Here is an 18837-nt window from a genome sequence, read left to right as displayed (position 1 = left end):
AGCGCCGGGAAGGCTTTCCTTTACGATCACGTCGTGATGTACAAGACCTTTAGCTTCACGAACAACGTCGAAGAGGTCATCAACCAAAGCATTAACCTTCCCAGGCGCAGCCTTACAGGGATAATGTTGCTGTTCGCAAAGACATACACGGCAGGATTGCGTGACTCTGAGGCGTTCTTTAATCCTAACATCACTAACGTAGGCGTTAGCATTAACGGAGTGCCTAATAAGGTTTACTCACAAGGGATAAAGCCCGCGGATATGTACCGGGAAGTCGCGCGTAAGTTTGGCGACCAAATTGACCCAAAGGAATTCTTTAAGGATAAGTACGCGCTGTGGATCGACATGCGCACGACGAACGACGAAGACCTACATGGACAGGGATTGCGGCTGGTAAATACCCAGGACGGTATTACGTTGGAGATCAAGCGCACCAAAGACGCCAGCGACACTACTAAGATCAACGCATATATCTTCGTAGTCTCAGACGCGCAACTGAGTGTAGAAATGAATCAGCTAAAGAGCGTTGCCTACTAGGCTCGCGAAAGGATAAAAAATATCCCTTACGTATAATATGCTCCGCGTATTCGAAAACAATGAAACTAAACTGCAATGCATAGTGCAAAGCGACAAGCTGTACTTTAAAGCAAAGGAGGTAGCAAAGGCATTAGGTTATGCAGACACCAAAGATGCTATTAAAGTCCACGTGCGGGACAAGCATAAGAAGAGACTTAACGAGTTGGAGGTGAATCGCCTCCCTTCTGGTTTACACCCGCAATCCCTGTATGTGACGGAGGCTGGTTTGTATCAATTGATATTCAGCTCCAAACTGCCAACGGCAGAGTCGTTCCAAGATTGGGTCTTTGAAGACGTTCTACCTACATTAAGGAAAAAGGGGAAATACTCGTTGGATAGTCCAAATAAGTTGATCATCAAAATCGAGACTGAGTTCGACTTACAGAAGAAGGTCATCGATAAGATACGCAGGTTTTACCCTACGCTGATATTAGCACCTGGACTCGGGGAATTGCAAGATACCAGCAGTAAAAGGATAAAGTGCTGGCAAAAGGGCTACCAGGCAGGTCAACCCGACATCCTAATCCTTAACTCCCATAAGAAATACAATGGGTTCTGTCTGGAACTGAAGACGCCAAAGGGTAACGGCGTATTGTCCGACAAACAAAAAGCGGTATTGGCGCAATATGAAATGAATGGATACTTAACGATGGTAAGCAACGATTACGATCTGATCTGCATGGAAATCGACCGTTACGTCGACGGCATTCGCATACCTTGCCCTTGGTGTGTTAAGGCTTTCAAATCGCATGAGACCTTAAGCACGCACCAAAAGATATTTCATAGATATAATGATTCTTGAACAAACTCACTGGCGCGACTTGCTACATGGCATTTCATACGAAATAAAAAATTACGTCGTCTTCGAGGACATTAACCGTTTAAGGTTGGTCCTCTTAGACGGCAGCCAAGAGTACAGTTTATGGGCTCCCGACTGCGTACGGTACGTACTGCAAGGCGAAGAGTACACTCACATACGTAGCTATGGTAAGGTTAACGGTCGATGGAAGTTTGACATCGAACGTCGCCCGGAAGCTAATCCATTATGTGATTGATTAGATATTGGTCTGCTTCGGCGGACCTCATTTTTTCTGTTATCTGGTAAGCGGATACGGTAATCAAGGCTCCCCCTATGAACGCTGCGATTTGAGGAATCATATATCTTCCTCATTTTTCCAAGCCTTTCGTATCGCCAGGTAATGGTCTAAAGGCTTGGGACCGTCATACAGGCAACACCAAATATGCTGACCGCTGCGTTGACAACCACATTTATCGCAGATGCCGTCCCAATGTTCTCGGTTCTCCCATTTTACTCCTTCGTAGTCGTCAAAGCATACGAAATCTTGGTCTATTTCCTTCTTATGTCGCGTGAGCGCCCGGCTGGTTTCAAGGGGGCAACATCGCCCCGCTAAATCGCCGTGGGTTTCACAGACGACTTCTTCGAGGTGGTAACGCCGGCAGCGGTATTTATGCCAGTTCTCTTCAAAGAGGGGTTCATCGCATCGGCGGCAATGACCTTTAAGGCAGACTCTATGCTCGCGGTGATATCGTAGGGCCTGTACTGTGGAGAGTTCCTTACCGCAGTCACCGCAAACAGTGCTGATGGTCTTCTGACAGACTTTCTTGGAAAGATGGTATTGCAGTCGCTGCTTGCTACTAAAAGCTCTATCACATTGCACGCACTTCATTATATATACCTTATTTTTTATTGTTAAATTGTTAAACCCTGTAAGAGGGTTTTAGGATAGGGTCTATTATTTCTTGTTATTTTGTTAAATGCTGCAAAGAGGGTTTTAGGATAGGGTCTATTATTTCTTGTTATTTTGTTAAGCCCCCATTAAAAGATGAGGTATCATTCTTTCTCATCGTTGAAACCAGCAAAAAGATAATCATGTTAACCATTCTTCGATTACGATGATTTAACAAAATAACAATAAAAAATAGGTCCTTACTTGAGACCTCTTTGCAGCATTTAACAAAATAACAATAAAAAAGAAAGACCTATGCTAATTCCCCTTGCCGAGGCTTAGTAAGATCTTCTTTGCGACCTCTTACTCTTCTCGAGCGTCGTCTAAAGTCCTTTGTGCTTTAGTATCCGCGGGACACCAATGTCCAACGAAGTCTTCTTCAGAGAATACCTTATTACAGTGACGGCAGGTGTATTTTTTACACGGTTTGGGTATCGGTGTTTTGGGAGGGATTATGCAGTCAGCAGGTAGTTCGCACGTAATGCAGTCCATATATCTATGGGGGATATCGAATGAAGTCCTTAATGGACTCCTTAGCCCACGTCGCCATTGTCAAAAGCGCACCAAACCGTTCCGCGCGCTTCAGACCACACATTTCATCGTACAATTCCTGTACGCGCTCTTTTAACCGGGCTATCTCCTCCCTTTGCATTTCTATGGTGTCTCTTTTATCTTTTGCGTCGGCGGCAATCCTTCTTACTGCTTCCACTGGGTCCATCTATATATGAACCCAGATCACATACCTTGTAACGCTCTGATAGTAGGACCCACCGGCTGCGGAAAGACCCAGTTCATCGTGGAGCAGCTATTAGGACCCTTTAGATACCGCTTTGACTACATAGTGCTGCTTTGTCCCACCTACGTGAATAACCGCACCTGGGAAGGCATAGGTAGGAATGATGACGACTTCTTTGTAGATATCTTAGACCCTAACGAGTTATCCAGCCATTTGAAGTTCTGGCATAAGCAATTCCCTAAAGATACGCAGACTTTACTCATATTGGATGACATTGCCTGCGGGGACGACGTAAAAAAGCGCACCTCCGAATTAGTGAAGCTCGCTTTCAGCGGCAGGCATGACAATATCAGCGTTTGGTTGCTCTCGCAGCAGCTTACCAGTGTCTCTAAACCCTTCAGGGAAAACATAGGCTCCCTGGTCGTATTTTATACTCCGAGCAAGTCTGACCTGGAAACCATTTTAAGCGACTACGGCGGTGAGATAAGCAAGGAACAGTTACACGAATACATGCGGCATTTAAGAACACGCCAACATTCCAAAATGATTTTCTCTTTGAGGTTTCCGTATGATGTTAACATATATGAACATCGAGCAGCTCTTAGATGAAGTCCCCACACAGTTAGATGAAAGTAACCTCAAGGAACAACTTAACATCCTTGTGTCTTCGGGGAAGTGCAAAGAAATGATAGGCAAGGAACTTACCCATGAGCAAGTTAACGAGTTGTCAGAAGAGGAGGTTAAGAAGTTCCATAAGAGGTACGAGGCTGCCCTCGCAAGTAAGACCACGGACGCCGTCGCAGACTCCGCTATCCGACTTGCGACTAAATTGCTTGGATTTGCGCTGCCCATAGACGACGTGGAGCAACTGCGGAAGGACATAAGAGATGACTATGTCATCACCCAAGAACTTAAGATAACCTGTGGGTGGTTGTCTTTGAAGTGCGGTAAGTTAATGGCAGTCGCCTCTGCGGCACTTCACGTAGCTCAGCACGTCGACTTGAAGGAGGTACTAGGTTCCTTCGGAACATCTTGGAAGGACTTCAAGAAGGACAGAGAAGTCGAAAAGGTCTTCCAGGCAGCACTTACTGAGGTACCTGATCAAGTCGCCTCAAGTACTTAGTCAAGTCGTTGTCAAGTCACCTCAAGTACTTAGTCAAGTCGTTGTCAAGTCACCTCAAGTACTTAGTCAAGTCGTTGTCAAGTCATTGCCAAGTCATTGTCAAGTCGTCATCAAGTTACTTGTCAAGTCCTTCAAGTCCCTTAATATAAGATGAGTGGCACCGAAGAACAACCACCCGTAGAAGATACCAAGATTACCAAGGCTAAATCTCCGGGCAGAGTCGCTGCCGGAAAGAAGCTCGCGGAGATGAATAAAAAGAACAAAGCCAAAAAAGAAGAAAAGGTGGAGGAAAAAGAAGAGGAATCCTTTATTAATCCGGGATACGTCATTGGCGCGTTAGGAGTCGCTATAGCAGCAGGCAGCCTCTACTTACAATGGCGGGCTACGAAGCCAAAAGTAAAATTGGAACCAGCACATTACGCACCTGTGGAGCCGGCTGTTAGAAAAAGTAAGATCCCTGAAATGGAATAATAACCTTCTCGCTTTGTAATATAATGTCGACCGCGTTGTTGAAAACTGTTGAAGAAGCAGCTATCATTACTTCTATTGTTGCGGGTATTGGTTGGGTAGGTAAGAAAGTGCTCAAAGAAGACTTTACTGAAGACCCAAGCAAGAGCTTCGCTAATTTTGCTAAGATGACCGCTGCCGTAGGCGGGGCTATCATGGTAAAGGATTACCTACGGAAGGAAAAGTACCTACCTAATGTATAATGGTTAGCTTAGTCGCAGGTGGAGTCATTGCAGCTTTAGCATTTACAGGGGCTAATTATGGTGGTCAATATTTGGATAGATTAGTTAGAGGCGACAAAAGCGGTGCCGCCGAAAGAAAGAGACACGACTTAGCGCTGGAGAAATATCAAAGGGACGTTGCAGCTTGGAATGAAAAAAGACAAGCTTACAGGGATTGGTTGGATAAGAACTACCAAGACAAGATGCAGGCAGACAAGAACTTCGAAAACACAGACTACGCCTTCAAACTTTATGCGCAAGCACACCCCGACTTTAGAATGAAAAAGCCTCAGTTCAAGAATTACTACCAGCCTTCTAAGAAACAAAAAGACAATGAGCTGGTATTTGTAGGAGTTGCAGGGCTGGCCGGAGGCGTGGCTTTGGCGTATCTAATATAATGATCGTCTTTTTGGAAAGCGACAAGAATGACTTTACCACGTATTTGAATCCTCCCATCCGCGCGGAAAGGGTTCGGTTGGTTAGTTGCTCTTTGTACAATTCTTGGTATAATTTAATTAATGGCTTTGTCATCGGAACTTCCGGCACCAAACCAAAAATACCAGATTCCCATTACACCCCAATAACACTGGCTAAGGAGCTAGCAAAGCACGGATATACTCTTACCACAGGATTACCCCATGAAATGACATTTAAGAAAAATAATGGGAGCGCTAATTTAAAGGACAGTTCATTGGTAGAACTCCTGGGCCTTACTAGTACCACAATAAATAGCGGCAATACATATGATGTGAAATGGAAAGTCGCATCCTCTTATGAAGTCTATTGCGACTTGGTCCATAGTTACAACAATGGAGAAAAGTCTTCTCTTATGTCCAAGTTTCTGCCCCAAGGTAATCCATTTGACCCAGTAGAATACACTCCCATTTCTTTGAGCTATGACTTGTCTAATTTGGTAGAAAGCATAAACATCACCATTAAAGTGGACGGAAAGACGGTGGATTTTAACGGACGTAAGATCAATCTTGTTTTATCCTTCGCTTGAATCAAGCGAAGCGCGATTCTATTCATATAATGGGCCGCGTAGAGGACAAACTTAAAAGGATTTACTATGGGCCGGAAGGCTATTGGAGAGGAGCGTCAGCTATCAAGAAGCTCGCGACCGCGGCCAGGGTATCAGACGAAACGGCTAAGAACTGGTTGAAAAAACAAACCCTCTGGCAGGTTTATCTTCCCGTGCCTAAGTACATTCCCAGGCCCAGCTTCACCGTAAATACCCCCAATGAAGTTCATCAGGCGGATTTGCTTTTCTTGCCGCACGATAAGGTGAGAAAGAAGACCTATAGGTACGCTTTGACCGTAGTTGATATCGCAAGCAGATATAAGGACGCCGAACCTATAACCAGCAAGGATTCTGGGGAAGTCGCAGAAGCCCTAGGTAGGGTTTATAAGCGCGTCTTGAAATGGCCTAAGCTGCTGCAAGTGGATGCGGGGACGGAGTTTATGGGCGTGGTTACCAAGACCCTGAAAGACCACGACACTAAGATTAGAAGAGCTAAAGCAGAGTACCACAGGGGTCAAAGCATTGTCGAAAGATTCAATAAGACCCTGGCCGAGCGTCTCTTTGGATACCAGTATTGGAAAGAGCTGGAAGATCCCTCCAAACGCAATAGGGAATGGACTCAGAGGCTCCCCCAGGTCGTCGCAGCTTCGAACAACGAGGCGGCCAGGGCTACGGGAATGAAACCCAGGGATGCCATAAAAAAGAAACACGTGGAACACAAGTCCTTCATCAGAAGTTCGAGGGCGGTCTTCCCCCATGAAAAGAAATTAGGTAATGTCACGGTTCGATATCTCTATGAGCCGGGTGAATTAGAAGGAGGATCCAAAAGAGCTACGGATCCTAATTGGTCTTTGGAAACTTACCAGATCCGAAGTGCGATAGCTAAGAAGGGTCAGCCCATCTTGTATTATCTTCATGATGGCCCCACGCGTGGGTTCGTCAAAGAAGAACTGCTTATCGTGTGATGTCCGAATGCTATCGTATGCACTCCGTCATCACACATCCATCGCTTACCGTCAAATGCAGACAGCGACACCTTCTCCTGCGTGACGTTATGTATCTGATGACCATAGCTGCGCAGGCTGTTCATCTTATGCCGCTGTTCCTTCCGTGTTCGTAATACGTTGAGGTAGGACTCGTGCGTAATGTCCTTCTTAACCACGTACTTTTTTACGCCTTTAGCTTTCTTTTCTACGCCGTCTAACTTTAGCACGCTGTACATCTTTGGTTTCAGACCCACGTACTCTACTATGGGTTTTCCTAACATTTCGTCTTTCATCTTCCCAATTACCTTCTTATTCTTCGCAGAGTAAAGGAAGTGCTCCTTCGGGTAACCGCTGGTGTCGTACTCGTCTATGTCGGGGAGGCAGTCTTTGTAAACGTCTTCCGTTTGCACTTCTAGAATTAGGGAGTCGGTGTCTGTGTACAGGAGGCGACAGCGGTCTCCGTACTTTGGCTTAAGCTTATCGTAGTAGAACTCGTACATAAGCAGCTTCGATAGATCCAGCACCGTAAAGCCTGTGTAAACGGGCTTGTTTAGTAAGAGGTTTGCCCTTTTCATGTGAATCACGTAGAAGTTCAGCATTTCTACGTATCTAACGAAGCCTGGCTGTGACACGTATGCTTCTGCTTCCTCTTTGGTGCTGACTATTTTTACGCTTACGCGCTTGCGGATGTTCTCCATTGTCTTTCCGAACACGCTGTTGTTCATCAGTTTGAAGAGGTTTTTCTCGAAGTCATTTTTCGCTGCGGTACGCTTTTGCGTGTTAAAGTCAATGTAGGGGCGCATCCAGGGTTCCTGCGTGAATTTTAGGACTCTGTGGATCTTCTCTACGCGCATTCCGTGTCGCACGTAGAACTGCAGGTTGCGGTAATGTACCACATACTTCTTCTTATCCATCAGGTTCATAGTTAGTTTCCTGTACGGTTTGTAACCAGGGCACATTTGCTTTTGCAGCGGACTTAGCTGCTTAAATGGTATCTCTATCGCTTCTGGTGCTAAGGGGAACTCATTGTGTTCGTCGTGCAGGCGCTCTGGGTACTCCAGATCCACTTCTAAGACGTAACCCTTGTCTTCCTCCTTTCCTACCTGCATGTAGAAGTCTATCGGCTTCACTGGATCCCATTCGAAGTCTCTCACAGGTAGGTACTGTGACATTGCCCAACCATAAAGGTTATTCGCATCCAGGTAGTAAATGTATGTGGTTGGTTTCTCTGGGTCGTGCTCTACTAAGGGGTTGTTTGCGCGGGCGTAACGTCGGCTGGGTCCGCATACGCCGCCACGAATACCGTCTTCCATAAACCGATACATGTCGTATTCCGTTAGGAGATCCAACTGCGCATTTGTCTTCTTTAACAAAGCACTCCAGCTGAGCCCAGGAGCCGTGTAGAAATTAGCGGGATCCAATCCGTAATATTCCATAGCCATCTTTCTGAAGCTTTGGAAAACATCTGCAAGCAGCACTACGTCAGACCTTAGGTAGATGTCGTGGTAGTCCCCCATGTTCTCACAGGAGTACTTTTCCCACACGTCTAACGCATGCTGGTACTCCTCATCCTTTATGCCGGACTCGTTTAGGGTGCTGTAGAAGCGATCTTTGGGTGGTAGGGACTCTTTGAATCGATCCCAGGAATCCATGTATTCGTATGGGTAGACTCCTTTCCTTTCCGCGCCATATTGACTGGAAATGGGAAAGTTGGTGTTATACTTTACGAGGTTTGCTAAGGAGTCCGCCATAAACTGCTGCGAATCTAAGAACTTTAGCTTACCCACAGTTACGGACATGTAGCGCTCTTTGTTGTTGGGTATGCATTTGACGTCGGAGCCGTCTGTTCCTTGTAGTAGCAAATGGGAGTCGTAACCGCGGAGGTTGTGAAAGAACACCGGAATCTCCATGTCTGGATTTACTTTGAAGTTTATATTGCATTTCCAATGAGCCGCTCCTCTGTATTTACCCGTGATGTGGCAGTGATCCCTAACCTTATCCACATAGAAATCCTCAACAAATGCTTTGTGGCAGTGAATGCAGTGCGTGGAGGGCTTTCCCGACTTCTCACCTTTCTTAGCATACTTCCCGCATTTAAAATGAGCTTCTCCTAGATACTTTCCATCTTCATCCCACGCTTTCTTGGCTCGTCTTCCAAACTGAAGAAGCGTATGTTGGCAAATGTGGCATTTTTTTGCCTTGTTAAAAGCCTCCTGGTTCTCTTTGGTAAATTCCATCTTCTTTGGACGTCTTAATTGTTCTCTAATCTCTTCCTCCTCTTCTCGCAATGCTTCTAGAAACTCATTAGCTGCGTTCTTACCTCGGTAAATCACAGGAGGGTTTGCTTTACCATCTGATCTGACTACTATGTAACCAAAGGAGCAGATCTCGTGTAATCCTACCTTATTCGTGGCGCCACGTTTCTGCTCTTCCTTAGTTATCAACGCTTCGAAGTCTGCATATATCACGTAAGGCACTTGCATCTGCTTTTGATGGTCTGCGTATGAAAGCTCTTTGTTGGTGGGCATCTGGATCCGTTGCGCCACTTCTTCGACTCCGCGGCAGATCTCATCGTGTTTCTTTAGGGTATTTAAGGATGTAAATGACAGCAAGCAGCAGTCACAGAAGTACTTTTTGCCTTTGTGCTTAGTATGTCTGTAGAATAGTCTGCTAATGTGTTTAACCCATGAGTAGTGTCCGCCGTGGTAGAATAAATGTACACGCTCTCCTTTACTTTTTGACAGAACTAACGGTACTATCGTCCGCTCTCTGACTCCGTAAACGTTAATTGCTAGATCGTTTATTTCCTCAAATATGGGGATGTCTATCAACTGCATGGGAAATTCCACACCATCCCACTCTAAATCGTCTGTGGGATACTTACTTGTCCTACAGGGATCCTTCTCTGCTGGATACAGTGCAGACCTGATTGCCCACATAAAGCATCGATTGTCTTCATTCTTCACGTTTACAATAGCCTTCTTCCTTTCTACCCACGTTGGTAGCGGTACGTAACTCCCCCCTCGTATGGGCACGTACCTGGCCATACTTATCTCTATTCCTTCAACCTCCTCTACTGTCCAACCCGATCCTTCTTTCGTGTAGTTAGACAGCGACTCCATTATTGCTTCTAAGGCTTCACTGAGTGACCTATCCAGATTCGTGGATTCTAATATCACTAACGACTTTGATCGCAACATTGCTGTCGTCATTACCTCGTCTTTTGACAAACTTACTTCTACCATTATGCTCGCTTTCAGGGCCCCTAATTCTTCTATACCTTTTCGGAGAGTCCTTTTAACCTTCCTTTCTGACTGACGCCAAAACTGTCTAACGTCAATCTCACCGTTACCGGGTATTGACACCGTGCTGAAGTTGCTTTGGGATTCCATCTATATAATAGGAAATATTTTATACCTAATACCAAGCACTTTTTAGGTCGTCGTAGTCGTACTCACAGTCCTGACAATGCCAAAACAATTTAACCTTAGTCTCAAACTTCTTACCACATCCACAATCATAACTGCTCATACACTTCGTCTTCATTTTCAAATGCTTTTTCAAATCCGCTTCTTTCTTAAAAGTTCTCTTACATTCTTCGCACTCCATATATAGACTAATATATTTAAGTGCGCTGTTGCCCTCAACCACACTTGGAGTGGGGGGTCGTCCGTAGGTGGATTTTTGATACGGATCTTGCCCGTGTTGAGATTGCGCTGGAACCCCCATTCCCTATACTACTCGGGCTCGGTGGGGAATAGTTCAAATTGAACTGCGTTGTCATGGAAGCCTATCTTTTCGTTTCATACTTTTCTGTAGTGCTAAGTGATCATGGTTTCCTAGGTTGCTATCATTTCTCGTGATAACATAAATACAAAACCCTTTGGAAAGTAAAAGACAATATGCTAACGGCTCTTGTTGTCATGTTTCGAGTGTATGCAAACCCGCTTTACTGAAAATCTCAACTACGATGGCTCTTTTCTTCTCTAACGCTTTGCATAAATGGAATAGCATCAAAGGTAAAAGTTAGAAATGATCGTATTTCTGTTGCACCTGTTCAAGGTGAACATGAAACGAGTTTCAGTTTTAACTCATTGATATATTTTTATGTAATACCTAACAGTGATTCAAACTAGATTTCCACTTTTCTTTTTCAAAAATATATGTTAAAAATTTATAAATCTATTAACCTTTTATCTAAATGAGCGAGGAAAATAGGGACTAGAAATAATGGCTATGTTTGTCATTCATAGTTTTTTTTAAAAAAAGAATAATGTCTGGGGCTTAAGATTAAGCTATTTACAATAGATCACTTCAACATTTCATTCTTTATATTTCAAAGAGTTATCACGTTTGTTTACCGTTTAGTTAACCTAAATTAATTCTAGGTAATTGGAATAGAAACCAATCGGCTCTTGATACATTTAAATAAAAAACACCACTTTTACAAGTGTTTATGCGTGTTTAGGTTGTATTAGAGCATCGATTATTTTAACTAGCCTGACATTATAAAATGGGAATAGTTTTTAACGACACGTCAGTCGAATCTAATCTATTACTGGTCGCGTATTTTAGATATATACATATTCATATATATATGTTTATGCGTAAGTGACATAATAATAATAGAGCGAAGAAAGACAACTGGTAACTGTTACAGAATGTCGTATACAAAGTTAGTTTAGGTCTTTTAATTCGGCCCTAGACTATTTATTATCTGTCCGTCCGTCCGTCCGTGCATCCAATCCGTCCATCCAACCATTCATCTGTTCATCCATCCATCCCTCCATCCATACATTCATCCATCCACATATCTAATACATAATCATGTGTTTTTTATTGGCTCATTTCTCGTTTCATTTCCTTTATCAATATGGCCATTATATTCCAATAAATCACGAAATCACAACGCACTAGGTACGGCTTCTAAGATACGGTACGCTACCGTACGACTACGGATTTGCCCTATCATTTCCCGCTCACACAAAAATCGCTCTAATTGATACATGCCTAGTTCGTTCCCCAGTGATTCCACACATTTATTTCAACTTCTTTAACGTCTTTCAAAACGAGCACTAATGTAGAGATGGGGTAAAGTGCGCAAGATCTGCTTGCTTGGATACCAGCGACTTCAAGTATAGTTTATTGCCCTCACCTCCAAAGATCCCATAGTTCCTTATGATTGAACAGTGAAACTTACGTGATGCTGAAATTTCTAATCATTATTATAAAACTGTAATATGAATATTTTTTCTTAAGATCTGAGCCAGCGACACCAAGAAATCATCCAAGCGGTTAAGACTCGTCTTGATCAGGAGCACAAGGAGGTGTTAGAAGAATTAGAAGCTCGTATGTTAGCTGACCATGCCATTAAAACTGAACTTCTTCGTTTGGAGGTTGAGAATGAATGGAAAGTCAAGCTGAACGAAGTGGAGAAACAGCGGTTTACAGTACAAGAGGAAATGGAACGACAGTTGCAAGAGGTAGGGATTTTATTTCTTTTAGTTTATTATCTTTTGGAATTGTTATGGTGATGACAGTGATGTTGACGATGACAGTGGTGGTGATGACTGATATCGATGATGCTGATGGTGGTGATAACAGCGATGATGATGATAGTGGTGGTTGATGACTGCTGTCAATGATGATGATGGTGGTGGTGGTTGTAATGATAATGAGAGTGATGATGAGAGTGATAATGAGTGATGATAGTGGAAGTGATAACTGGTGATGATAAAGGTGGTGATGGTGGTGACTAATGATGATGGAGAGTTATGATGATAATAAGGATGATGACAATGATGATGATAGTGGGGTGATGATGATTATGATGATAAGGGATTTATGGATTAATGAAAGAATGAATGAATGACAATGTTGGTGAAGATATAGACTTCTTTAGCTTGGGCTCTTTCTTTTTCAATTCAGACCACGTGAAGTACTCTTGGGAATAAGATTCTTTGTTTTGTTTGAGTTGTATTCATGTTCATATGTGTTCTCATGCGAAGCCGTTAAACAAAGAAATAATACTGTAAGAATGATTTTTATTCATATTTTTGTTGTCAGGCGCGAAATGAGATGAAAGAAATAAAAGAGAAACATAAACTTGAAATAAGTGAAAAGATGGCTGCACAACAGAAAGAGCTCGAGAACAAACACAAAGCTGACCTCACTTCCGAACTGGAGAAACAAGACAGTGTACTCAAAGAATCTCACCAGAAGGAGCTTGAGGAATTCGGGGAAGTCTTAAAACAAGAATATACTCGTAGGATTCAAGATTTGGATAAAGAGTATTCCAAAAAACACAGTGCAGAGATTGAAGAATTACAGAAAGCTCTCGAACGGGATAAGGAAGAGTTTACTATCGCTACACTTGATGAATTGGGACAGAAACATACACTAGAAATGCAAAGACTGCGTGAGGAATTGAATGACATAATGAATCAAGCAGAACAGACAAAAATGCAGATGGAAAAGAAACATCAAGAAGAGATGCTGGATATGAACAATAAAATCACACACGAATATGAAAAAATCGAAAAACTGAGAGCAGACTTGGAGAGCGCACATGATACGACGGCCCAAGAGCAGGCACATCGCCTTGAGGAACTCCGCGATGAGATGGAACAACAAAAAAGCCAATTCAAGAAACAGCATTTAGGGGAGTTAGAGGAACTCAAGGGTGAATTTGAACGGAGACTCGTCGAGAAGGATCATGATCATGCGGAAGCTTTGGAAACGCTACGGACAGAATTTGAAAACAAGAAGCTTGAGAGCGAGTTGGAACATGTTAGAGAGATTGAAAAGCTTACGGAGGAATTTGAAAATAGGTTGGTAGCTTACATACATGAATCATATGTTTGTTTCCCTTAAGTGTTAAGAGGATCCACTTGTTGTACAGGAGTACTAAGGCGTCCGTATTGTCACCGCGCCGTTTAATATAAAAGGAAGTTAAAGACCACGTTGTTAGGAAGGTGTGAATGTAGATTGGTAAGGTCTTTTGGGGTTTCATGCGATTGACTTACCTAAACTTATGCCATGCCAAACAACCAGTCTACTTTATATCTCGCTCCCGTCATGTACTTACTTGCCCGTTCGTTTATTTAAACTGACTAAATGCATCTCACCTATCTGCCAGCCTAATGATTAGGGCCAAATCTAACTACCTGTGTTCCATTCATCAGTGATGCCTCTTGTTACCCAACTCAAGTACTATTAATCTGTCTTTCTGTCTGTCCGACCCAACCACGACCCGCCACTTTACACCTACTTGCCTTATAATTGCTAGTGTCTTTCAAATATCTGTGTTCCATCCATCCCACCTATGCTTAATTCTTTAATCGCCAGCCCTCCTATTTATCTCAATCCTAATTATTCTTCTCTTTCTTAGGCATTTATCAAGCGAAAAAAGTTACAACGAAAAGATCAACGAACTTGAAAAACAGTTGTTAAACACAAAGGAAGATTTCGAAACGAAACTTCAAGAACAACTTGGCCAAGGTGTTAAAGATTCACAGGAAAGATACCAGGACGACGTGAGTAAACTCACCGAGGAGCTGCAAGTACAGAACCAAAAAGAACTAGAAAAACTAAGACAGGAATGTGATCAGGAACATCAAAAGAAAATAGAACAACTAGAAGACACGATACGAACATTACGTTCTGAACACGAAAAACAATGTGAAGAAATACGTGGAGCGTTTCAAGAAGAAAAGCTGAAGGACTATGCAAAAATGAGCACGAAAATGGCTTTGAAGACGGCACAGTCCCTTGAAGTGTTGAGAAGCTCAATGGAGAAGAAACACGAACAGGAAATTGAGGAATTCCGTGAAGAAAGTCAAAAAGATTACGAAATGACTGCCTTGAGGCTTTCGTCACAAATCGAAGAAATGGAACAACGAAATCGAAAGACCTTGCACGAACTTAAAAATCAACTAAAGGAGAAGGACAAGGAGATCGAGAACTTGAAACTCGAGCTCAGTTCCAAAGATGAAGAGTTGAGCAGTTTAAGCAACAGCTTCAGTGAGGAAGTCAAGAATATCCAGAAGAACCAGTATGATGATTTGTTGAATGAGGTTTCTTTTGTTCGAGCTGAACTGGCCATGGAAGCTGCTCAGAAGATTGAGGAAGCAAGACTCAAAAGCAATAACAATTTACAAGATGTAAATAGACTTGAAGAGGAGTACAAGAGCAATATTCAAATGCTCTTGACAAAACACGACAAACAAGTGGCAGACTTGAGTCAAGAATACGAGAAACAGATTCGAGAGCTTAAAGATGAACTACAAGTCGCTGAGGCATGGGGAAAGAAGAATGGAGAGAAAGTTCACTTTGAAGAAGTTGAGAAGAAACTACAAGACATTAAAGACCACTATGAAGAAGAAATCCAGAAACTTCGAAATGAGAAGGATGTCGAGTCAGAAGGCAGGAAAGTTGATATAGAAGAAAAACATGTTAGTGAACTGATGGAAAAACAGGCAGAGAGAATCAAAGAGCTGGAACATTCTCTAGAAGATGAAAAAAAGAAGTATCACGATGCTGAAGAATTTCTAACGTCCAAACATAAGGAAGAAGTTGAAGCTTTGAAGTCCAAACATCTGCAAGAAATGGTTGAGTTAAGAGAGAGTTTTTCGTCAGACGTTGAAGCACTTAAAGAAGAACTTGTCAAAACCTCTGATGATGAAAAATTCGTTCTACTAAAAGACGAGTTAGAAAAGAAACACAATGATGAGCTCGTTGCTTTGAGGGATTACATGGAAAACCGTTACCAGGGAGAACTGGAAGATGCCAAGCAAAAGTATAGAAATGAGCTTCAGAAACTACAAGAGGAAATGTTGAATGCTGAAGACCAAGAAAAGTTTGAGAAGTTGAAAGAATCTTTAGAAAAAAGTCACCAAGAAGAACTAGAATCTCTTAAAAACGAACTTGAAGAGGAACATGAAGAACACATCAGGAACCTTCGAGATGAGTTTGTTGAAATTCTAAAGGCAAAGGAGAGCGAAGAGGGTGGTGACAGTGAAGCAGAAAAGAGAATTATTGAACAAAATCAGCAAGATAAGCTAGACGCGCTACGGCAAGAACTTGAAAACGAACATGAGGAACAACTGCAACAGCTTAAAGAAGAATTCCTCCAGTTGCTACAGGAAAAAGAAAAAAGTTTCCTTGCAAATCAAGGTAATCCCGACATTGAAGAAGAACTGCAAAAGCTGAGGGAACAATTAGAGACTGAACATGAAGAAGATAAAGAGAAAATAAGAATGGATCTTCTCAGTGAAGTAGAGGAATTTAAAAATCAGCTGCAAGAAGCTGCAGAGAAGGATATAGAAGAAGCGAAAGCTCAGTTACAGGAACAAATGTCCCGCAAGGAAGAGGAGATTATTTCCAAGAGCGACGAACAGATAGAAGCTTTAAAACAAGGTTTGCTTTTACGAATTCTGTTTGGTAGAACGAGTGTGCTCAGGCTAAGTGTTTTCCATTTCGGCCGGAGTGTCATTCCCTTGATTATTATTTCTTTGTTCATTGTTAATGCGTCAGAAGAACGTTGATGTGGTTGTAGCTCAGTCAAGCTAAGAATCTTTTGAATACAATTGGTTAGAAATGAAGGCAAAAAGCGTCTAAGAAGGAAAACCATATACAGAAATTTTTATTAACTATTTCATTTTCACTCCCCTACTGGTATATCAGGACTTTTCAATCTTGGGGTTCAATTATATTATTAGAGAGTTTTAGATTTACGTTCACGGCAAACGTCAAACGTCAGTTGACCAGTGAAAAAGTATTTTACATTGCTGAAAAGGAATTGCAAAAGAATCCAAGTAGTAGAAAAACAAGTGTGTAGTGAGAAAGTTTGTAAAAGGTAAATTAAAATACAGGAAAACGATGAAAACGTGGTCACGTTTGCCGTTTGCGGGAAGAAATAAAGTCAATCTAAGACTCTCTATTGTCTCATTTAACCCCGTCGTACTCAACTAGGAAGAGGATGGGAGGGGGGTGGGGAACTGGGAAAGTAATTTTAATCGTCTATGCATAAAAGGAATAGAAAACCTTTTTGATTGCTATTGTTTACCTTAGTGCATATTTTTACGCCCTAGTTTACGTCCATTGATTGTATACTTAGCAGCCAGATTAGGCTTCCTTAGCATCATTTGTTAGCACCATCTTACCATGTCTTTGTCTGTTGATTACTTTAAGAGCTGATTAATATTCGACCATTTAATTAATTTTTTTACAGAGCATCCTCAAGAGATGGAGCAACAAGATAAAGATCTGAGCGAAAAACACAAAAATGAACTTGCTAACCTAAGAACAAAGCACGAGCAGGACCTAAAAGAATTAAGAGAAAAGTTTGATGAAGAACTTCGAACAGAACGATCCAAACTCGAACAAGAAAAGCAACATGATCTCGAGCGATTGAAGGCGGCCATGGACGGCAGTATTAGTGAACAGCAACAACTTCAGTTGAGCATGCTCCAGGAGCAACATGAGCGTGAGCTCGAGACTGTCCGAGCGGAACTGGTAGAGGCACATATGAAGAAGTTTGCGGAGATGGCATCGAGGCTGGAAGGAGAGCACAAGGTATAACATTGATGATGGGGAAAAACTACAAATAGGAACTGCAGAGAGGGAGGGGCTGGAGGACTTTAGTCTTCCCTCAGAAGCGGATCCAGGGCTATCCCGAGTGCCATTACGTGCTCATTCTTTAGTTTCAAACGGTTTATTTACATCTTACTAATTAATTATACTTCTACTACTAATAATACTCATACTGAGGTATTGCTTTGCATTTGATGAAGACATGTTCGACTAATTTGGCAAATAAAAGTAGCCGGTTGTAGGATCTGTACTAAACCTGAAATTATTCCAAAGTACTCCAGTATTTTGACAAGTATCTCTAAATTTCTTCAAGAATTTAGAAAATAGATTAGTACAATTGATTTTTTCAATTTCTAAAATATTAATTTAGCTGTTTAAATCATGCAAAATATTTTATGTCTTACTCGCAATGCATGGTGGGATAACCCTGGATCGTCCTCAGGCCTTCCCTTCTGCTAATATCCACTAAATAGATTTTCAAGTCTCTCCCCTCATCCACCCCAGTGACATATTTTCTTTTTTACCATTACAAGGATGATTTGGAAGATTCTATCCAAGCGGTTCGCGTCGAAATGAAACAGAAATTTAAAGCAGAGATCGAACAAGCCAAAGAAAAAGCGCGTCTTGAACTCGAGCAAGAGCATCTTCAGAACCTGCAGCTGCTGGAAGAAGAACTGGAACACAAACATGCCGCACAAATGAAAGGATTGGCGACGTTACAGGACAAGCATCAAGAAGAAATACAGCTTATAAACCAGGAACATAACAAATCTATGGAACAGTAAGTAATCTATGGCTGACTAGAAGTAGTATTCATGCTTTGTTTCCTGTGAACTGGGAAATACAGGCGATGTGTGCTGGTAATGCGCCCCCTCTCACCAATGCGACCCGGGATCGAGTCCTACCGATCTCGATGTAGTATGTGAGTAGAGTTGTTTGTTGGTTCACTCCTGTTCTTCGAGATTTTTTGCTCCGGGTTTTCCAGTTTTTCCTCCCTCCTCAAAAATCTACTTCTAAGTTCTAATTCGGCTGCCTTATCAATTGGATTTGCAAAATCCTGTTAGGCAATAAACCGTCCACCCAGGATTGGTGAACGCATTATGATAACGAGGGTGGTGTGTGTAGCCCATGCGCTGCTCTCACCGCTATGGTCATGGGCTCGATACTTAGATCTGGCATTATATTTGGTAGTTGTGATGCCGGAATATGATAAGCATGTTGATGATCGATAACTGAAGTGGTGGGGATGAGGATGATAGAATGTAGACGAAAATGTAATTATAATGGTCGTGGTCGTGATCGTGATCGTGGTCGTGGTCGTAGTCG

General features: G+C 42.4%; 1 protein-coding gene across 1 annotated transcript in view; it reads left to right on the top strand.

Moving 5' to 3' along the window:
* LOC116288203 (uncharacterized) overlaps window positions 1-18837 on the top strand; it is a 70877-nt gene that overhangs the window by 25175 nt on the left and 26865 nt on the right. The window contains exons 10-14 of the mRNA XM_089036325.1: window positions 12178-12401; window positions 12985-13748; window positions 14309-16335; window positions 17150-17493; window positions 18045-18292. Coding sequence (XP_088892451.1) covers window positions 12178-12401; window positions 12985-13748; window positions 14309-16335; window positions 17150-17493; window positions 18045-18292 — 3607 coding nt within the window. The remainder of the gene's footprint in view (window positions 1-12177; window positions 12402-12984; window positions 13749-14308; window positions 16336-17149; window positions 17494-18044; window positions 18293-18837) is intronic.

Source organism: Actinia tenebrosa, unplaced genomic scaffold, assembly GCF_029948245.1.
Source record: "Actinia tenebrosa isolate PJP-AT-01 unplaced genomic scaffold, QUT_ActTen_1.0 PGA_scaffold4__44_contigs__length_22323623, whole genome shotgun sequence".
NCBI classification, from domain to species: Eukaryota; Metazoa; Cnidaria; class Anthozoa; order Actiniaria; family Actiniidae; genus Actinia; species Actinia tenebrosa.
The sequence above is the reverse complement of the archived record's forward strand: the minus strand, read 5'-3'. Positions and strand labels throughout refer to the sequence as shown.